Source organism: Podarcis cretensis (genome assembly GCF_951804945.1).
Source record: "Podarcis cretensis genome assembly, chromosome: 6".
Classification (NCBI taxonomy): domain Eukaryota; kingdom Metazoa; phylum Chordata; class Lepidosauria; order Squamata; family Lacertidae; genus Podarcis; species Podarcis cretensis.
The window spans coordinates 29,275,771-29,299,108 of record NC_137175.1 but is presented as its reverse complement, the minus strand read 5'-3'; the positions used below and the strand labels follow the sequence as shown (position 1 = coordinate 29,299,108).

The following is a 23,338-nucleotide window of genomic DNA, read 5'->3' as shown; positions in this document are numbered from 1 at the left end:
GTTTTTATATAGTTCTACCTAATGTAGTAACAGGGCAACAGTCATTTGTCCCATCAATGATCCAGCAAGTGTCATCAAGTGGTAGGCAAGGCTCAAGGCCTCCTTCCCATTAGCAGTGTGGCTTTCATGTGGCCTGGTCTGGCAATTTTTTTCCAGGTGAAATAGAGAAGGAAATAGTATACTATTTATCAATATAAGCATATTTTCTGGCCTGCAAAAATGGTGTGAAACACCATGGTAAGTGACAGGGAAAGGAGAGCTGGTATGTGCACTTAAGGAAAGAGGAGTGGGAGCAAAGTTAAGAGAGTGTACTAGCTGGCTGTGATCCAATTGTGTCTGGGGCATTTTGGCAGCAATGTCCATAGGCACAGCCCCATACAAAAAACTCCTCTTCCTATAGCCAGCCCTGATTTCTCATCATTCTGTAGACTGCACTGAAAGCCTCAGCAGTGACAAGCACACCATGTAGTAGCATGTCTGAAAGTGCTCTTCAATCATTTATTGTGCCTATAATTCAACTAAAAACCTGTCACTGAGGTTTCTTTCTGGTGCTGCTTTTCTGAGTTACTTCTACATCAGCCCTATTTTTAAAAAAAGAGTTTTCACCTGAAGAGTGACAACACTTGGGGTTCTAACTTAACAACTAACACAAACACAGAATGAATTGTTGGTAAAGTTACTTCTTTAATTATCTTCTCTTTATTTCTGCATGGGATGGAGGTGTAAATTGCAAAACTGGCATTGCTTTGTGAATTAAAAGTATTTACTTAAAAGAACTGCTAGCAAATGCAAACCTTATGTTCAACTGAAATAGAAACAAACTTGGTTCAGTTGTGTAGGAAACAAAAATGTTAAACCTACTTAATTTGTTCTACTTGCTGATTATTTTTCTTCTTCCTTGGAGGTTTCTTCTTCTTGGGTTTATTGGCATTTTGATTGTTCGGTTTGCTGTTCACACCAAAATGTCCTGCAGATATATCACTTTGCAGCAAGTTTACCAACAAAGGGCTTGTTATTGTGACATCCTTGTTGACAGGAAAACCTGGGTTTTGTCCACAGGAAATCTGATTCCCATTTTGAGCTCCACTAAAAGGAGTACTAAAAGGCATCCCATGCCCAGCAAAATGGCTCCCTGGTGTATTGTTGTTTCCCTGCATCCCTTGCAAGTGGGGAGGCACCATGTTTCCTTGTTGCATAGAAACATCAGGTAGCATTTGTGTCAAGTTCACATCACTGTTTGTAGTAGTGGTGGTATCACCCAGTTGCTGAGACATGTGAGGGTTAGTTCCTGTGGGTCTCAGAACTTGTCCTTGAATCCCCATAACCTGAGAAGGATTGCTGTTCACAGAGCCTTGCTGGGCCATCATCTGTCCTGTGAATTGCACCATGTTTCCCTGCATATTGGGGGTTGGTCCTCTCATTATTTGAGCTGGCCCCGTCATAACATTGGACTGGCTTTGAGCACCGAACGGCTGCTTATTTCCTTGCATCTGATTGGTCATCATCTGCTCCATCATTGAATTTTGCTGCAGCAACACCTGGCCTTGCGGTCCCATCATCTGATTATGTGCAGCCATCATCTGTTGGCCTTGCTGGGGAATCATCTGCTTGGGTGGTGTCATTCTTTGTTGTGATGGACCAAGATTTTGGTTCTGAGATGCTACCATCATCTGGCCTTGTGGCATGAGCTGAGCTCGAGAAAGTATCATCTGGTTTTGAGGATTTAGAGATCCCTGAGGCTGAATGTTCACCATCTGTCCTTGGGAGGACACTATTTGTTGGTGCATCCCCATTAGCTGAGATTGTGGTCCTTGTGGAGGTTGTCCCTGCATGTTGCCCATATTAACTTGTGGAACTCCACTGGTACCTGTCTGCTGGTTGCTCATATTTCCATGAAGACCCATTAAGTTGGTCTGCATCATATTTGATGGGCCATGTTGAACTTGCATCTGATTCTGAGGAGGACCATTTCCTTGACCACCTTAAAAATTTTAATAGTTCAGGTTAGACAATTGTAAACTGAATTGGTATAAGAGCATGTAAATTAATAAACTAGTCCAGAAAATTTTCTCTGTGTTTAACATTTACAATACTGTACTATCAAAATTCCAATATTTGAAACATGGTCTGAAAGTATTTGTGAATGTTGGAAATCCTAAGAATTATTCTCTAACAGCATTTCTGCCAATCATACATGATCAGAACATGCAAAAGAAAGAGGTAACAGATCAGTGGTAGACTAGAACAGGGGGGCAAAGCAAATAGAAGTTAACAGCATAATATATTATTCAGCAGAGTCATATATAGAATCTTTTACTGAAAGGCAAATAGGGTTTTATAATGTTTCCAGGGCACTGTCTATGAACAAAATATTTTTTACAAAAGGGTGAAAGGCTCTAATTGGTCTTCCCAGTGTTTCTCTCTCTAAACCCAAGGCCTCTATTGCACCTACTTTACCTAAGACAGCTGTTTACTGTCTCCACAACAGCAAACAGAAGAAGGCAATTTTTCAAAATGGCACTAAATTCATTGCACTATCCTTTCAGATAAACTTAACTTTTGATGTTGACGGTTGTGTCATTTAACACAGCAGTCACGTTTCTACACATACAAAAATTACTACTATTGAAAATACAACATCATTTGCCAAGTAATGTGGAATGTCTCTAATGATGGCTTTGTGCTTGCACAAGGTAAGGCACCAGATTTTCACCAATCCCTCCTATGTTCCCCACTACCACGCCCAAAAAAATTCCCTTGAAGGTTAGGGGCCACTCAAGATTGGATATGGCATAAAGTGCTATAATTAGTATGGGGGATTGGCAAAAACTGAGTGTGTCATCTTGTACTAGGGGAAGCAGTTCAGCTACTCCTAAACCACCGCTGGATACAACACTGTATTGTCATTTGAAGAGTGAGCTTCCATAAATGAGAAAAGCAGACCAATAATCTATTAAAATTCAGCTACCAGACCTGTGTGCTGCACACTCTGACTTGTTTGCAATTGGGGTGTTCCACTATTTGCAGGTGTCCCTGGTGCTGTAGAAGGCACCTGACTTTGCATGAAGTTCTGATTTGCCTGTCCTGCAGGAAAGCCAGGTGGGAGACGCTTGGGCATTCCTGGACAGAAAAATAACTTTGTTTATTAATTGCATTGTATATTAACATTGATTAATATATTCTTATCATGATACAGTTAAGAGGATAATAAAGCAGGAAAAATGGGAGGGGGGGGCTATGTTCCACCCTCCATCCCCAGTAGCCTTAATAAGTGAGCAGCAGCCAGAAGAAATGGAGTGGGGTGGTCTTGTCTTTTGACTCTATGTATGCAAAGGTTTTTTGGGATAGGGGTGTTAATAGTTACTACTACAGTGGTGCCCCGCAAGACGAATGCCTCGCAAGACGGAAAACTCGCTAGACGAAAGAGTTTTCCGTTTTGGAGGTGCTTCGCAAAACGAATTTCCTATGGGCTTGCTTTGCAAGCTGAAAATGTCTTGCGAGTTCCTGTGGGTTTTTTTTCCTTCCCCCCCCCCTTTTTCTAAGCCGCTAAGCCACTTATCCGCTTATCCGCTTAAATCCGCTAAAAGCCGATAAGCCGCTAATAGCGCTAATCCGCTAAGCCATCAATGGGCTTGCTTCGCAAGACGAAAAAACCGCTAGACGAAGAGAATCGCGGAACAGATTCTTTTCGTCTTGCGAGGCACCACTGTATTACAGTGGAACCTCGACTTGAGGACGTAATCCGTCCCGGAGGCACACCCGCAACTCGAAGCGTTTGTATCCAGAAGCGTGCGATTTAGCGCTTCTGCGCATGCGTGAGTGGCGTAACTTGGAAGTAACCATTCCGGTACTTCCGGGCTGCCACGGGACGCAACTTGAAAAGACGTAACCTGAAGCGGACGCAACATGAGGTATGACTGTATTAGCTTTAGAGATTCTATGGAATATTATTTAGTCTGTTAGTAAACTTTGTGCTAATTTAATTTAATTTGATAAATTTTAATAAATTAACTGTTGAAACGCAATAGGAATATTGTAATTTTAGTTATATATTGTAATTATCGTATTATTGCATTCGGACTGATTTTCGGCAAACCACTCTAAGCACAAATCTGTGAAAATTGTGATGTATAAAGAAACTGTCTATGGACTCAATGACTATGTCAAGTCATCAGAGGCTTGTTTGCCCAACCTAGAAAAAAAAAAGATTAGAAATGCTAATAATGTTTTTCACTATCAGAGAAAGAATAACCATGTTTGAACAATCATATCACTGCTTAATAACAAGCTTTTTAACTACACGTGCACCCTAAGGCATGAGCAAGAAAATAAACCAGGAAGACTTCAACAGACTATTTTTCCATTTTGTCCAAATTGGGAAATTATGGTTAACAACTTTAGAACAAGCTAGGATATAGTGTCAAAATTAAGCCCAGGGCTAAATATCCTGGCTTGTTCATTTGAAACAGAAAACTAGTTAACAAAAAAAATTCCTGGTTTGTTTGCTCTCAGTATGAAGGGAGGAGTAAAGCGGCTGCATACACAGCCAAAACGCTACATCTCAGCTTATTAACCCAGAAATGATAATCAAACTCTTCTACTGAGTAATTGTTTATTACTAATTATTAACTGAGGACACATGAGCAATAGATTTACATTACAGGGAAAGTTCCCATTTATAAAATTATTTCAGCAACTGTACAATTGGCTTAATAATGTTGCGGTGTCTCCTCCCTTGGAAGATTTCAAGCAAAACATGGCCTGTTAGGAAAGCAATAGAGATTTACAGTATTTTGTCTCAAAGCACTGGTTTGGGCAAGGTGATATTTCTTCCAATTCTTATGCTTTTATAGTAATAGCAAGGCAACACACAAAACATATAAACATGTGCAACCTGTCCAGGAAAAACAATGACAAACATTATTCAGCAGTTCAATTCTTTAATATATCAACAGGAAATTCACGTGGTGTTGCATATTAATTCAGTGTTCATAGGTAACTTATTAATTTGCTGTAAAGTCTAGGAACAAATATTTTGCAATAAAATGATTACTTACCTCCTAGCCCGGGATGTAAGCCCTGTGGACCCTGGTTTTGCTGTTGCATTACCATGAAGTTTGGAGGTACATTCCCCTGCTGTACCATAGGATTACGGCTAGGAGAATTAATAGGCTGTTGGAATCCTTGGGGGAGAGTATTATTCTGGGGAGGCCTTGGTCCCATCTGCTGCTGTGCTTGGTTAACTGTTGGGGAAGATGCAGGAGATCCTTGCTGAAAAGAGGAGGGAGAGGAGGCAGGAGATTTGTTGGTCAGGTGGGGTTGTTGTAGTGGTGTAGGGACCCGTGAAGGCCCTCCCTGAAGATTCTTCATCTGAGGAGCAGTAAATTGGCCAGAGTTGTTCATCTGAGGAAAGTTTGTGTGTGCCTGAGAAGCTTGTTGGCTTCCAAAAGGGTATGGGGGTGGAGGATGGGAGGGTGTTTGTACCGTTGCCAAAGATGGTCTGACTTGGAGTTGCTGTTGTATTTGTCCAGGCAAAGGGCCCTTTTTCCAGCCCTGGTTAACTGTCAATGTACCCATTGTGCCTTGCGACGGAGGAGGCTGAACTATTCCAGAAGGCACCTGGTTCCAACCAGGAGAAACTGGAACCTGAGTTGGGGTTGTGAACGAAGGACGAATACCCTGTTGTGGTTGCTGGTGCTGTTGAGGAGGCCGTGGCTGCAATTGTTGCTGTGGTTGCATCTGTTGAAAGTTGGCTGGGTTTATTTGCCTATTAACAGAAACTGGCTGTACTGAATGGAGCTGAGGCACTACAGATCCAGATGGATGATTTTGCTGTTGGATAGCTAGCCCTGACAAAAGTGGATCCACTGAATCTATAAAAAGAAATGGAGAAGAAAAAGAAATATCGTCTGTAGTTATTCTAGTAATATTCAGAGAAACAAGCATTCTCTTTCTGTCCCTCACAAGCAAGCGCACACACACACACACACGTGCGCACACACACAGCTCAGGATATTTCTCAATAATTTTTTACCACACTTCATATATTTTTGTGAAAATTGTTTTGCGAGAGATGGGGACTAGGCAATAACAACATGAAATCCGCAATAGTATTTGAATATTTTAAAAGTGCAGCTCATTCCATGCAAAGAGTTTGGGTAAATACTTTAGAATGCGTTTCCAGATTAATAAGCAGAAGCCAGGGGAAATAAAACACAAATTCACATTTCTCCAGATATATTTATCAAAGTAAGATCTAAGCTGATTACCTGACTGAGATGTTGGACAAGGTGTTCTAGGTTGCAACTCTGTGTTAGCTGCACTCGTCATCATAGATGATGATACATTCCCACTTTGCTGCATCATCACTGTTGCAGGATTGTTTATTCTTATTAACCCTAGAAACATAACCATATTTTTCATTGTGCAAAGATACAAATTGTCAAATTGCAAAGTACAGCATTGCACAGAATGAGAAAAGCTTCAAATCCTGCACTGAAATTTTGAAGTTGTTTTTGTGTGGTATATTTATTTATTTGATTTTTGGAAATATATACAAGAAAGCAGAAATTCTAACAAAACTGTTGTCTCTGTGGCAAAAGCCACTCCAATGTGGATCGATAAAGGAGAATGAATTGCTAAAGGAAACCATATTGTAGATATCTAGTGTGTTGTAGGGGCCAGAGGCTTGGAAGAGAAGCTGGGAGACCAGTGTTCAAATCCCTATGCTGCCATGTGGCTTGATAGGTAACCTTGGGCCAATCACTTTCTCAAAGGGTTGTTGTGGGGGAACAATGTATGCCACACTGGAACTCCTTGGAAGGGCGCGATACAAATGTAATGATAAAAAAATAAAATATGAATGCTAGATCATACAAATAGGAACACATTACAAATAAGAGTATCAAATGCATATGTTAAGATATGTATGGCCTTCATTGTTCTCTAAAAAGGGAGCATGGCCAACCTTGTTCCAGAACACCAATAAGCAATTTAAGAACCAAACCAAAAACAGCAACAAATCCACAGGTACTGACCCTTTGTCTTCTTCCATTTCTCTTCATGGCTTGTTAAGTTAGTATCATAAAAAAATTCTCCCAAGAAGTGTTTCTTTGTCTATATTATCTGCTTTGTTTTCCTGATTCTACTTTTAATTTTTCCATAGAATTTTACATATTATTTAGCTTTCTTTTTGTGTTTTTCATTATCACTATTATCAGCGGCAAAACAAAACCAATTTATTTACTTTTTTAACTGAGTCCAATGGGTGAAATCTGACATTGTGCAAACAGATTTCTTCTCAAGCAATGGGACATTCTCTTTCCCTATTTAAAAACATTCCTGTTTTTAAATAAAAATCAGGACCCTCAAGAAAGACACTTACACAGGCTTCTAAACACTGATTACAAAACTTCCTCATTAGAAGTTAAATTATGTATTATCTCTGTATGGTTATAAGAACAGCATCTATCCTTGAAGGGAACTTTGGAAAATCTGCCATGTAGGATCTTAGAGCAGGCTTTCTCAACCTTGGCCCTCCAAATGTTTTTGGCCTACAACTTTCATGATCTCTAACTAGCAGGACCAGTGGTCAGGGATGATGGGAATTGTAGTCTCAAAACATCTGGAGGGCCAAGGTTGAGGAAGCATGTCTTAGAAGATAAAACATCAAAACAGGCTTCAAAAACTATACTCTATACTTAGTTATAGTAAGAAAATTTGCACATGGCAATAAATTGTTAGCAGTCTATAAATGTTCCCCAAAAAAACCACAAACATGCCACAAACATGAAAAATCAAGAAGTGAAAAGTCTTTGGAGTTGTATGAAAGAACAGTTGCATATTTCACAAAGTAACTTATCACTAACTTTTAAAAAGCTGAACTTGCCTTGGTTTCCTGGTATGGGAAAGCCTGTCTCCATTCGTACTGAGTTGTTTTGTCCAATAGGCCCATTAATCCTCACACCTTGGCCTCGGTTTTGAGCCAATGACAAATTGATGGCACCTTCACCTGAAAGAAATTATTAACATTCAAGTCAGAGCATAAATACTGCTTCAATATGGCAGGGGAAAAACTACAAAGTAGCATTTAAAAAGGACTGTTGAAAAGTGACATATTGGATTCAGATCAACAACATGCATTTAAAACAAACAAATAAGAGGGAATAGAGCTTGCACACTTCTTGGCTTATTTAAAAAGTCACTTGAAAGCTTAATATTGAGAGTTCATCTGCCACCCTTGGCTCCTTTGGGAAGAAGTGTTGGATAAAAATTTAATAAATTAAAAACAAACAAATAAGGTTGTTTATTCTAGTTGCTCCAATCCAGCAATTTTTTGTGGGTGTAGATGCTATGATATGTATGTTGAGTTTTCCTATTCATTTTAAATGGAGAAAACAATCCACGCATGTATTTCTTCTGTGCAAGGATTTTCTTTCCTTCAAGCCAAGAATGAGACAGCTAGAAAGCAGAAATATTCTTATATTACCAAAGCAAAGCAGCTGTTATTCAAGTACAGCTTCATCTTATCATTCTTATCAATGAAGCAGTGGGAAAATATGCAAAATGTAAGCAATAATAATTTGGATCTGCCAGCAGACTGGCATTTTCAAGTGCATGTGAAAATGAGAAGCAGTATGTAAAAAGTCATAGGCTGCCATCATTTAATACCATTTATCAGACGAATTCTGGTTCTTATATTGCAGGTTTTACCCACTCTCTCTAGCAACCACAGATGACATGGAGAAGGGGCACGGAAGCTGGCTATTTGATGGCCAGAGTTCACGAGGCATGTGCTGCTAAAGGAAACAGCTGGGAGAAGGGTACACACATGAAGGGTACACATACAAAAGTGTAACATGTAGTCTATCCCTGAGGCAGAATATCAGGATGCCAGTGAAGAATACTATTATTTAGTACTCAAAAAGCTAATGGAAATATTTATTTTTCAAACACTGTGTTTCTCAAGTATACTATACAGTTCAGGAACAACTGCAAAAGTATTTTCAGCTACCTTCAATTTGAACTGAGAGGATTCCCAAGTCTCTAAGTTGTTGGTTGTTGTTCTGAGCCAGCAATCGTAGTCGCTCAGCTGCTTCACGAGGAATATTGAAAGTAACACGTACACTGTTCCAGGGTTCCACCTTTTTCAGTTTTAACTTTTCAGATTCTTGTTAAAAGGGGGGAAAAGAAGACAAACTTGTTGAACTACTACAGAGAATGTACATGGTTACTCAAGTACAATAACTGATATCAATATGTAATAGTAACTCGGAGCTACTTCACACAAGACATTTCAACCAGCAATTCAGATGTACACTGTAGACTTCAGGAAGAAGAGTGGGATATATATTTTTTCGCTAAAAATAACTAGTAAAAATCTGCAATATTCTAGAGCAATTTAACTTTAAATAAATGAATTGCAATTTTACATGTCTAATTCTAATATTTAAAAGTTAATTAAGAAATCTTTAACTAAAAAAATACAAAAGAGTGAAATACCCAGGTGTAAAAGGCCAGGAACATTGTTCAAAATGATGTCCAATTTCTGTTTGAAGTCATCATCATCAAGATTGCCTTTAAAAGCTACAAAGATTGTGGAATCTTCACAAGGGCTCTCATGTTTAATGTCATCTTCCTCCAGTCCAGAGTCAAGATCCACATCCAGGTCTTCCATGGTTGAAGAATACGATGAAGTGTGGTTATCTTTTAATTTAGGCATATCACCCCAAACCATGACTATGTAATTTGCTGAAGGAAGCTAATCAGGTATTAAGACAAACCTATAAAAGAAAATACGTTTAAACTATATTATTTATATATTTAAAATATATTGTTTATAAATACATGCATACATGCACAATTTTACATCTATACAAGCACAGCTTATTGTTAATACTATTTCTATTTTGTTCTTACCTTGTTTAGATCTCAAAACGTATTATGTTCATAAGCTGCTTACATACAAACTGAGGCTGAAATGAACCCCCCACCCCCTAAAATAAGAATAATCAAAATCACCACCTCAAAACTCTCCCAAAGGAGTCTGTGAGAGAGTCCCAATGACTTTCTCAAAACCCATTTCATCACTCTGCCCCCCCCCCCAAGGAAAGGAAATTATTTAGCATTTTTTAATGGTGGTGGGAAAGCATACTGTGGGGGGAACTGACACAGGATTTGTCTTCTTATGAAACCACAAGGGTTCTTTTAGCAAAGTCATTCCCCATTTTTCTTTTAGAAAATAATTATGGAATGCATGATAAAGTCATCTATTTATCCAGTTAGAGTGTAGTTTTGGTCTAGTACCTGGAAGACCAGGGTTCAATCACCACTCAGTCATAAAGTTCACTGGGTGATCTTGGGCAACTCACTGCCTCTCAGCCCACCCTACGTCACAGGGCTGTTGTGGGGATTAAAAGAGGAAGGAGAGAATCATGTATGCTACCTTGAGCTCCTTGGAGATTAAGGTAAAATGAAAATGCAATAACTAACAAATGAACTAAATATATATATAAATAAATGAAGTGTATTTGGCATTTATATACTGCTTGATTGTAAAAACAAAAACAAACAACTCCTCTGAGTGGTTTACAAAAATATGAAGTAAAACATTAAAAAATATCCATTAAAAACAGTTACAACTGAGTATATAAAATCTTTCAACGGTTTAATTAAAATCAAACTTCCTTAAAAAAAAGAAAGATAAAATACACATAACTTCTACATGTAAGGATAGGCTTGTCTAAACAGAAATGTTTTAAATAGGCACCAAAAAGAGTACAGCAAAGGTGCTTGCCTAATGTCAATAGGCAGGGAGTTCCACAGCTCTGACACAGCTTTAGCCAATAGTCACTGGCACATCGTCTGGCGCTCCTACAGCTGCTGTGAATCACTGCTCCCCAGCAATGGGGCTGCCAAATGCAACTGCTGTGAAACCTCTACCTTCACCACAATAAAAACTACTATACAGCTATACAATACTGAGCAACTACAGTACAATTATTATACAATAATACAACTATTAGGGAAAGCAGTGACATGAACATCTACTGGATGGTACCCATGACATCGCTGACATACATACCAAAGCTTTTCTACTTTCTTCAGACGCTGTGCATTTACTAATATAGTACTAAAGGAACAGGTTTTCCTCCCCAGAGAAGGCACCTATCTAGAAAGGCCTTAGCAGATATAAAGTAAATCCAAAAAAACTAATGTTTTCATTTATCATGTATTAATATATATTGCTAATAAAAAAATAGCTTACCTGGAGATCCTGTATCAGAGGCTGCATGACAATTTAAGCTGACCCAGAAAAATTGAGCCATAGGGGCATTCAGGTTGCTGGTCTGCTTTTGCAGACAGTGAGAGTCCAATCCTCTGAAAACTTCAGCTGTAACAAATCTGCAGATGTATCCAGTTAAAATTAATTAAGGGGTGGGGTTTTTTTTGCTCTGAACCAAATCAAGCATGGACATCATTATATTAGTTCCTAAGTGTTTCACCAAAAGTCAACATAATCCTCCAAATATTTTTTATCAACGATAAAAAGTAAAACCATCTTTTTTTAAAAAGGATATCCATTCATTGATTTAGTTGGATACATCCCTATATCTGGTAGGTAGAGTATAAAATGCGAGGAGTGATTTTTAAAAAGTTCTTCATTTACACAGGAAAGTCTCCATTAAATTTGCGTATATGGTAGAGGCATTTTTCCGTTTAGCGATTAACCATAGGGCTAACATACTTACATCTGTATTGTTTAATGTTAACTTAGTTATTAAGAAACATAGTAACAAATAATTTTAGAATGTTAAAAAATCAAATAAATAAATGTTTGTTTGTTTGATCTGCGCTGAGGAAGTCAGCATGTCATGTTTTATTTCCCTAATCCAGGGAGAGTTTGCAGAGGCAGAAGTTTACAGAAGGGGTTCTAGAAATCTATTAAATAAATAAATAAAGCTAACCAAAATCATTTTCTGATAATAAAGTAGTCTCTCCACCCATACCAAGATAAGACTTGGCAAATTATATATGAAATTGGTATACAAGTATTTATGCAGCATAGGAATTTTAAATATCTGAGGCCACTCCCACATACTGAACACACAACATTAAGGTTGAGTTTTTCCTTCTTTATGCTGATGACTTTATAGCTCACTTAGAACATGAGCCTATGCATGACTATTCACAAGTTAGTTCCACTGAGTTCAACAGGGCATATATGCTTAATGTTTCTTTATTAAATATTATAATTATTTTATAAGGTTTTATCCTATACAAGCATGCATGGCAGTAGGTTACACTTAGCTAAATGAGACTTATTTGCAAATTAATATGACTGGATTAGGCTACATATCTATTAAATTCTGAACATTTGACAATCTGCAACTGGCATTTGATAATTTCTGAAATACTAAAACCATTTCATTAGTGAATAATTTTATTTGTACATAGGTTATCTGTATTATTCTCGGCTATATCTGCATAGCAAAAGCTCACACTACAGACATCAATGGCTTGCTAACATTCTACTACTTGTTTTTCTAAGAGGTTGGATACCTGTTAGTCATAACTCCACAATTATCTTAAGTTGAATGACGATCACGTTATCCACAAAATCATACAACATGGTGCTGATCTGGATTAGATTCTGGGTGAGGTCCTGTTGCCCTTCCTAGATAACAATAAACCTAAAATAATTTTTTCAAGAAGAGGGGAAGAATAATTAACTATCCACAAGCCTCTATTTCTTAAAAAAAGAAAAGAAAATACATTAGCAAACTATATCTCCTTTCAGCTGTTTGTTGTATGCTATCACACTCTAGCTACTGGTAAACAAACAAGAGAATTGTGGAGAGCATTGAATTTAGACCTGTGAAACTTTGATTTGAATCCATGGGGGTGGATTCATGCCTGCTTGCACAATGGGGCTTTCCCCCTCTCCTCTCTGTCACATGCCCCCCAAGCTTGGCTAGAGCGGGTGAGCCCCCAGAACAGTGCACAGGGGAGAAGAGGGGGGATTGTTTCATCTGGCAATGCTTGCACAGACAAGATGTTTGCAAAACCTAGGGTTCACATATCTGGAATATTGCAATGTCCGGGCGGAAATTGGCAGAGTTGTTTTTTTCCGATTTTTCTCAGAAATAGCTCAACAACTTTGCCCTCCCAAAAAAGCTCAACAACCTTTTTGAATCCCACCCTATGTTCATGTGCTATCTACTCATTAAACTCCAATATATATAATTTGTTTAAAGAAAGTAAAACCATTTTAGTTTTAGAGTAGAGGAGCAAGATTTCCCTATCCATCATTTCCACACTACAAATTCTCTTCTAGTGGCTTTCCCTATAGTTTCTAAAAAGTACTTGCCTAAAACACACCTGTCAGTTTGGCATATAGCTATAGGAATTTTCACACAAACCCTCTCACATGTTCAAGAAGTAACAAGGGCATGACTGTAAGCTGTACCACAACTAATATGCTCACTAGCCATACCAACCAGCAGACCCTAGACTTTCTCCATACTAAAGAGAATGTCACTGAATTTGTGATGGGGTACTTCAACACCTCTTATAATAAAATTTCCAATTCCAACAGCTAGACCAACAGGGTCACCAAAACTATGGAACATAAAGTAAGGCATAAAGAAAAGTACATATGATTAGCAATACATGAAACCAAAAGAAACCCTTTTTACTTACCAAGATGAACTTTCAGAGGCTCTTCATTATATGTTGTTTAAAATGGCATTCATTAATCTCAACCTAACAAGCATTTTAGATGATCGTGTCAGCACACTTTGAGTTTAACCCTAAGAAGAAAAACACACACATGTATAATGTTGCTTATGAAAGTAACTTGCACAGTCAGACTACTTGATCAATCTAACCCTCAGACAGGTAGCAGCTCTCCAAGTCCTGCTATCTGAGGCCGAATCTGGAATATTATGCATGCAATGCATCCTATGTATTGCTGAGCTATGGCATCTATCCTTTACAAGCTATTTGTCCAGAAACTGAGTAAAATGTCCCAATTACACATGAAGTGTAATCTAATGTTTGCCCTTTTTTTGGATCCATATAAGGCCAGACGAACACACAAGCAGCTTGACATAATTTTATATAAGGTCATTAGTGCCATAAGCATATCAGACTATAATACTTCTGCCAACTACAAAAATAAAATAAAATAAAAGGTGTGCCCAAGTTTTCCCATAGGTGTACAGTTCAATCCAAATTGTCCACAACAGATGTCTAACTACCCCTTATCCAAGAAACATTATTCTCCTCCTCTTAGATTAATTATCAGGAAAGCCCAGTTCAGCTTACCAAATTTCCTTTATTAGAAAGGCCTGACAAACATATAGAACTTCTTGCATTCCGTGCCTTTGTATTAAAGTGGTGGTGTGGTCAGACTGGCATTGTGCCCAGCTCAAAGCCACTACAGATGGACTTGGGCCACTGTCAGAACCATTGGGTCTGGTCCTATGAGATCCTAAGCTGAAATACATAGCACCTCATAGGTTCAGGCAACCTCCACCATTTATTTTGACGGTGTCAATCTGCTAAGGGGGTCCAATATGATTTCATTTCAAAAGAACACCAAGCTAACATAAACAGTCTCTCTCTCTCTCTCTCTCTCTCTCTCTCTCACACACACACACACACACACACACACAAAACCTATTAGGGTACTTTGGACCTCTGTGACAGAGAATGACCTCTAACCATTCTGTCTCTTTATGAATTCCCAACTATGCCCTAAGACTCTTTCTTCCATGATAGTAAAACAATCCAATATGTCCCATACATGTTAAGTTGGCAACTACAAACAGGAAACAAAAAGAGCAGCTTTCTCCTACTATCACTCCCTAACTCTAACGGGCATTCAGAGACAGTATATATCTGGTCCTCCAGATATTGCTGAACTTCAACTCCCATCAGCCTTAGAAAACATGGCCAATTACCAGGGGTGGTGTGAGTTTCATTCAGCAACATATGGAGAGTCAAATGTTCCTGGCATGTAGCCATCAAGATATAAGGAACACAAATGATGTAACTCTAAGCAACATGCATAGAATTTCTAGACAGACTCCCTTCCAAATGCTTACCAGATCTAGAGCTGCTTAGCTTCCACAAAACTGCTACAACATGTGCCTTCACACCATGGGCTGGGACCAACATAGAATGCTTTCATGCTTATAGTTAACTAGAACTGGCAGATCCTTAAAAACCTGTCTATATAGCTGTGTTACCTGCCAAAACAGGTAGATGTAGGTGAGAATACTGTCTTGAGGTTCAGCTAAAAGCAGCAATACAGTAATGTTATAACTGCATCTGATTTATTTATTTTTACTTTTCTGCTTTATAAATATGAAACATTGTTTCATTAGACTGAGAAAACAGTAATGGGCATTGAAACTGTAACACTATTCTTGTCAGTGTTAGAAACTCAGATATATAGTCACAGGAAAAGAAAGCACGCCCTCTTTGAATTCTGTGGTTTTACATATCAAGACATAATAATAATCTATTCCTTACCAGGTCTTAAAATTGGGCAAAGTCAACCTCAAATGAACAACAGCACATGACATCACCCTCATAACTCAAAAATGGGAGGAGATAAAAAAATAAAATGTTGGATTTAAACTTAGTTTTGATTGTTCAATAAGTGCACAAAATTTTAAGAAAATTGGATGACATGAAGTAAAAAAAATCATTAAAAATTTGATCACTTGATATGGAATGACCCAGTAATATAACTGAGGCACCCAGCACTGTTAGTCAGGACTGCTTGATCACACTTCTCCAGTGGTGCAACAGTAAAACTGCTAGCACATTTTCAAAGCTCAGCAGGGTTAAGGATGATTTCAAATTGGATGTCGGATGGCGTGTACTAAAAGTCTCTAATTCTCTAATTCTATGATTCTATGTGTCTATGTATGGGGGTTGCATTTTAAATAATTAAAAAGGTTTAAAGTAATTTTTAATTAATTAAACTAATAGCCAAAATCTAATGCATGTTGACTTTAACATGTGAATCCCTGCTAAGTCTGAAAATAGTTGTTTTGCCCAATTTTTTGGAGTACATTAATGTATGTACATTAATGTATGTACATTAATGAAGGGACGCAGGTGGCGCTGTGAGTTAAACCACAGAGCCTAGGACTTGCTGATCAGAAGGTCGGCGGTTCGAATCCCTGTGACGGGGTGAGCTCCCGTTGCTCTGTCCCAGCTCCTGCCCACCTAGCAGTTCGAAAGCACGTCAAAGTGCAAGTCGATAAATAGGTACCGCTCCGGCAGGAAGGTAAACGGTGTTTCCGTGTGCTTCTCTGGTTCGCCAGAAGCGGCTTAGTCATGCTTGCCACATGACCTGGAAGCTGTACACTGGCTCCCTTGGCCAATAAAGCAAGATGAGCGCTGCAACCCCAGAGTCTGTCACGACTGGACCTAATGGTCAGGGGTCCCTTTACCTTTAATGTATATTAAGTGTTGATATTCAGTGATGTTTTTCTCAAGTTTTGACATGCACAATGTTTGTCTACCATTGTTGACACTTGCTAAATCTTAGACATCCATTGTAACACATGTCACAGTGCCAGACAAGTACATTAAACTTCAGGCTAATTTACTTAACTAGATGCTCATTTTAAGGATACAACAAATAAAAATATTCAGGATTTGTTCAGGAGGAGACTTTAAAAGTATCCAGGTCACAAACCATTTACAGTGCTGGATTAAACCCTGTGGAGGCCCCTAGGCACTCAAAATCGGGGGGAGGGCGGCTCACACATTATCTCAATACGTTTTTGTAATTTTCTCTCAAGATCAAATCAATTTTATTTTGATCCATTGTCATGGGGCCCCTAAAAGGAAAGGCCCATAGTCTGGTGCCTACTCTGCCCATTTGGTAATCCTGCACTGACCACGTAGGGCACAGGTGGACAACCTACATCATAGGGGAAATTTGACCAGACACATAGAAAGTAAGAAAAGGAAAGAAAGAAAACTGATAACAGGTAAGTGTGCAGAACATGAGAATGTGGGGGTTGGGAACTGAACAGCCTTAGCTCTAAGGACCAGAACCTGGTGTAGCAAAAGACAAGAAGTCAGTGCATGTCACATTTGTTTTTAGAGACCACAAAGCAAGTCTGGAGCAATAGTAGCAAGATGCAACTGCTGTAATATAAGATGTGGGTGAACAAATGTTTGGTCGAAGATGCAAAAAGTGAAAGGGACAGATCCTTTAGCTATGCAAAGCAGCAACCAGGATTTGGCAAAGACTGCAAAAGGTTAGAGAAAATAAAAAAGACGATAAGTAATCCCACTATGTATCTAAAATTTCTTTGTTCTAGGATAACAGTAGGGAATTATTGCAAACTGCTTCAGTCAGGTTTTTCTACACAAATTAGTACTGTACACAAAAATCCAAGCACTCAACAGGTAGACTGAAACATGCTACACCAACTTTTTCTAAACATGCAATTGTGGCCAATTACAGCTACACTATATGTATGGAGATGTGGAATCACCCCCAAATGAGCAGTATGAACATCAATGCTTTCCCTATAGGAAAACTTTAATATCTGAAGTGGCCCTACCAGGACCACTTTAGATGTTGTATTAAAGAATGCAAACTAGATCTGTGAGTGACCTATGCAGGTGGCACATATTTTACAAGCAAGTTCTTCTTCAGACTCAAGAGAGAAGGAAGAACAGAAGGTAGAAAGTTGGTTTCAAAAAGTGATTTGGAATTTCCAACAGACCACAGAGACAACATAAGGAACGGCATCAGTCACTTTTAAAGCCATCTTTTCGCCAGTTGGCTTTTTGTTCTCCTATTAGTATTATTGTTAGTTTATTCCTTGACTAAATTTTACCTTGTTTTGGTATACGGTTTTGTCATACTGTAAACTGCCTCAGGTGAGACCACCACAAAGGTGGGCTATACATTGAAGAAGGTCTTTTCTTTGATATATAAAGTCCGAAATGGTATTGATCCAACATACATGAAAGATCAACTTGTCCCAAACAGACCAAACTAAGAGGTGTTTTCACTGTGGGAGGCCTTGTTAGCATTTCTGTTGCCCTAGAAGACTCAAGGCATGGCAGCACATGGAAGAAACTTCTTTCTAGTGGCCTCCAAGGTCTGGAACTCCCTCTCCCAATGTGTGCCTGGCACCTATTTTGCACACATTTCAGAACCATGCCAAGGAGCATCTTTTTACCTGAACTTTTGGGGATGGCTGAATCTGTTTTCCCTTTTGTAACTGATACTCTACTTTTTTTTACTGTGAATTGGTGTTTTATGCATTTTTGTTTAGATCTTATCATATTTTTTGTTGCAGCCCAGTCCACAATGGGACACATTGTGTCCCACATTGTGAAGAATATGTAACATATATGGACAAATTACACAGTGTAATAAATAATATTTGCAAAAAGATGTGTGCATCTGCCAAGCCAAAACAAGGATCCTAGCAGTTTTACTCTTTCTCAGTTCAGCTGCTTGCATAATATGTCATAAGAGTCTCACCTTTTGAACTTTAAAAAACCTCTCATATACAGCAGCAGAGATACAGAATAGCAACAAGGGCATTTAAAATAAATTTATTTGGTATATTTGTATACCACCCTTTAGGCAAACAACTCCCATGATGGTTTACAACAAAATGTTTACAATACAGAAGAGTTACACCCATCATAACAGAACCAGAAAGAAGTCAGGAGTTGGATTAATTCATAGAAATGAAAAAACATTCTGTTGCAAAAATTTAAAACTTAACATATTAGGGAATGTATGAGTGGTGGAATATTTCACAACAAATAAATGGAAAACAGAGACCAGGCTAAGGGAGAAGCACCAACAAAAAGTACTCTGATGCCCGGTCAATTGGTGTACTATGAAAAAAGCACAATGAACAGTACAACACCACACATGACTACTCAGAAGTAAATCCCATGAAATTCAGTGAGTCTTATACCATGTGTGTATAGATTGCAGCCCAATACTTTTTTCGATTAGATTATGAAAAACAAAAACTTGCTCAGTAAGAAGATAACTGCTAGATAAAGTACCATATTTTATGTAGAAGACCAAAGGCTGCAATTCACAGTGATTTGTTATTCCAAAATATTTTGCTGTGTAATAAGTTACAATTCTTTTGTTTAAGAGCTAAGGCTACAACTCAGAAAGATAATTGTGTTGGTACATTCTTTTAGCATTTGTAGCCACACAGTTGCATTTCTCCAAGTTCCTACCCACTCACAATTATTTACCAGTGAACGGTAATTTTCAACAATCTCCAGAAGTTTATAGATTCAGCATATTTAAATACTGTATTAAATATTACGCTCTACATTACATACCTGTTACATTTTATCCAATATTGTTTAACAGAAATTTGTATTTCCCATTCACTGTTTGACTACAGTTGATGTTATTTTAACTTTGTACACTGCTATGAAATTTTATGTGAACAGTAGCATACACACACACACACACATTTATATATATATACTGAAGCACTGTAATACTAAAGTATATTCCAACAAAGTTGATCCCTTGTCTGTAAATACTACTACTTTCCACATCATATTCAATTCACTGGAAACTCCACTTAGAAAGGTTCTTTCAGTTCCCGCTCAAACCCATATATTTTGCGTCTTAACCCACAAAATACATCCAAGTACTTATGTGGGGGAATTGTTTTGTTTTGTTGTAACTATTTATTTGTGTTTTTATCTTGTATTTTTATCTTGTGAACTGCCCTGTCGATCTTCAGATTAAGGGCGGTATATAAATATAATAAATAATAATAATGAGCCTCTGCATTAATTAGAGAGAATGAGGGACCCTTTCTACCCTCCATTTTCCTTTAAAAAAAGAGTGCCAATAAAACAATTGCTCATATTAAACCAGTATTTTGCTCAAGTTGTTATTAGGGGTTGTATTTGCACCTATAAGGTAATTTCTTTAGACAAAGAGAAGGCATATCAAATTTAAATGCAAACAAAGTCCAAAGCTAGAATTCTCTTTCCTGTGTTAAATTTGGCAGCCATTTAAGTTACACTTTGCCACCTGCAAAACAACCCTCAAGAGTTAAGACTACAGGAACAAGGGCTGAACAAGCAGAATAATTAGCCAAACTTTAAACCACCAAAGAATCTCAAACCCCCAACAGTCCCAAGCAATTTGCAGAAGTTACCACTATTCACAGGTTACATCATTTGTTATTTCAGTGACATTTCCAGCCAGTAGTGATATGACTGAATTTTCTTGCATTTTAAATGGTAATGTGAGCGCTCTATGACCAAAACAAATGCTTACAATATGTATCGCTGATAGTTTTTGATCATTTGTTTTCAAACAAATATATAAACCCAAAGGAGTAAAATGTGCCATTCAAAATATTCTATAAAGAAGGAACCAATAAGCTTTAAAAACTAAAGTACTGATGTTCTTAGGGTTCTGGGTCCCTTAACTTAGGCCACAGGGTCACCCTCAGACAATGTTCTTTCCCGGGGTTATTCTAGGATAACTTTGCTGTGTGAACAGCCTCTAAGACCAAGTCGTTAAGTGCTACCAATTCCCATACTTAACAGTATATGACTTACTCTCCAGTTTTTAAGATTTCAAAAGGTTTCTTGGGATAAGGACCCCTTACTTGGAACATCAGGTAAGAGCCATCATCAAACAGGATACTAAAACTTCCATGGATACATCACATGTTATTTCATATCCAACCTATCCTGCTTATGTGACACCAGCAGGACCATTTGAGATTAGTAATTTTTGTCTACATATCATGTCAAAAAAGTACAGTATTGTGGTTCTAATGAGATTTGTTAACCCCAAAGGGCAGCCCACCTACACACAATGAGCCCATCCATATCAACTTTTTCCATTATCCCGATCAATCCAAGTTATAAACCAGCAGCACAACTCTTTGTCTATCTGATAATTCTGAAATAGACGTGTGTGAATAATTTAGTGAAAAAGTCAGGCTACAGATAAATTATTCAGCCTGAGCTCTTCAGGGCTTTAAGAGAAGCATAAAGCCCGACTACACATACCACTCCGGGCATCTTGAAAAGAGACGAATCCCACCTCAAAGAGCCTGGCACATTTGACAAGCGATTTAAAAACAAAACAATTGCTGGAAATGTAGTTTGGAGGCCCAGACCCAGCGAACCCCTGCTGCCAACTCCACGTGTGCACTACCAATAACCAAGGGAAACCAAACGAAGCAGGAGTTTTGTACCAAAAAAACAGGACTGCCTAAGAGATTGGGCGCTGCGAGGCAAAGGGGCGGCCATTGTGTTTTGTCCTGGAGGTCCCCCCACCTTGTGTCTAAACCTGGGCCATTCTCTCGTAGTCCAAGGGCATCTAGTAAGCCGGGGTGGGTGGGTTGCGGGTTGAGAGACCAGGCCCGAGTACGAGGACAACCCCCCCCCCAACACACACACTTTCCTCCTCCCAAGTCCGGGCTCAGCCAATAGGCTGCTTTTCCTGAAGCACATCCTCCCCCTGTTCCCAAAGACCTGGCACCGTCCGTCACTCGCCCTCGGTAGTGCCAGGCCTCCCCGGTCGCCACGCACGGCCCTTGGGAGGCCCCCGCCCCGCCCCCGCCCGCCTTCGTCCCGGGCGACCCTGACCAGGCCCGTCCCTCTCAACGGCTGTCACCAGAGCCCCTCCCACAGCCGGGCCCTGCTCCCCTCGCGCCTGCTGGGGCTGCCGGGCAACTGCTCCTCCGCTCGGCCCTCCCGCCCCCCCCCCCGCCGGGAAGCCACCCGCTCGGCCCCGCCTGGCACGCACACACCACACGGAATCCGGTCGCGCGCGCTCACCTGGTGGCGCTGCTGCTGCTGCTGCTCCCGCTTAACGCGCCCGCTCCCGGCCCCCGAAAGAAAGCAGCGGCTTCGGGCAACAACGCCGCCGCCACTCTCCTTCCGCCGCCGCCGCCGCCGGTTGCCCTGGCGGGAAAGGAGAAGCGGGCGGGGTGGTGGGGGGCGGAGGCTGAGGGTGGGGAGAGGTCAGCGCGAGCCCGAACCTCCAGGACACCGACCCTCCAGCCCGGCCGCGGCTCCGCCTCCTCCTCCTCCTCCTCCTCAGGGAGGCCACGTGACGGCCCGGCTGCGCGCGCGTCGCCTTGGACCGGGAACGCGCCTCCGGTTTGGGCGGCGGCGGCGGCGGGAGCGCGCTGTTCTATTTTTTTTCCCCTCCCCGCTTTCTCCTTTCCCTCACGGAGGGAGATTGGGGGGGGGGGCGGTTGGCGCGCGCGGCAGTAGTATCTTCTCTCGAGCGGCTCGGTTAACTTTACAAATCTCGGCGGCTCGGAAAAACAGCACAGAAATGGACTTGTTTCTCCTCTCGCGCGCTCTTAAAGCCAACTTCCTTGCTTGCCGCCTCAGAGAGCTAGGAAGCCTCCGTGTAAAAAAACGAGGTTCCTCAAAAAGAAAGATACTGAGGAGAGCTTTCTCCATCTCCGCTTGCCTCAGTTATGCTACAGTCCTGATTCTCTTCAGGGGATCCATGGCTCAGTCCCCTCGGAGCTGTTGTCTTTCAGGATCCCCCACCCTTGGTTCATCCAATATAACCCACATTAATCCTAGAGGGAAATTTTGTCACAGGCTATAAAACCGCTTTCTCTGTCTGGCAGTAGTCCAGTACATACTTAGCATGTGTTGCTGTTGTGTATGCAGCACCATCATGCATACCCTCCAATATTTCTCCCATGACAATAGGGATGTCTTATTCCATTATTATTATTATTATTATTATTATTATTATTACTACTACTACTATGGTTGGCTTCCAATATATATAGAAAACATAATAAAACATTTAACATTTAAAAACTATACAGGGCTGCCTTCATATGTTTTCTAAAGGTATGATTACCTACTTATCTCCTAGGCTTGGGGCTCGAATCCATACTTTCCAACATTTCTCCAATGAAAATAGGGACGTTCTAAGGAAAAGCATGAGGGACGCAGGTGGCGCTGTGGGTTAAAGCCTCAGCGCCTAGGGCTTGCCGATCGAAAGGTCGGCGGTTCGAATCCCTGCGGCGGGGTGCGCTCCCGCTGCTCGGTCCCAGCGCCTGCCAACCTAGCAGTTCGAAAGCACCTCCGGGTGCAAGTAGATAAATAGGGACCGCTTACCAGCGGGAAGGTAAACGGCGTTTTCGTGTGCGGCTCTGGCTCGCCAGAGCAGCGATGTCACGCTGGCCACATGACCCGGAAGTGTCTCCGGACAGCGCTGGCCCCTGGCCTCTTAAGTGAGATGGGCGCACAACCCCAGAGTCTGTCAAGACTGGCCCGTACGGGCAGGGGTACC

At 40.1% G+C, this 23,338-nt stretch overlaps 1 protein-coding gene across 6 annotated transcripts in view; it reads right to left on the bottom strand.

Annotated features, from left to right (window-relative positions):
- The window catches only part of NCOA6 (nuclear receptor coactivator 6), a 39,208-nt gene extending 17,142 nt beyond the window's left edge, over positions 1-22,066 (bottom strand). Inside the window, exons 1-12 of one of the 6 annotated variants that reach the window (XM_079978798.1) lie at positions 21,467-21,616; positions 15,111-15,254; positions 13,702-13,811; positions 12,562-12,692; positions 11,267-11,403; positions 9,502-9,782; positions 9,014-9,169; positions 7,889-8,011; positions 6,270-6,398; positions 5,058-5,873; positions 2,974-3,120; positions 862-1,981 (exon numbers count right to left, since the gene is read on the bottom strand). In XM_079978798.1, coding sequence (XP_079834924.1) covers positions 862-1,981; positions 2,974-3,120; positions 5,058-5,873; positions 6,270-6,398; positions 7,889-8,011; positions 9,014-9,169; positions 9,502-9,736 — 2,726 coding nt within the window. In that variant the 5' untranslated portion in view covers positions 9,737-9,782; positions 11,267-11,403; positions 12,562-12,692; ... (1 more) ...; positions 15,111-15,254; positions 21,467-21,616. The other 5 variants (XM_079978802.1, XM_079978797.1, XM_079978801.1 and 2 more) reach the window with 5 other exon arrangements.
- Positions 22,067-23,338: the final 1,272 nt, after the last annotated feature.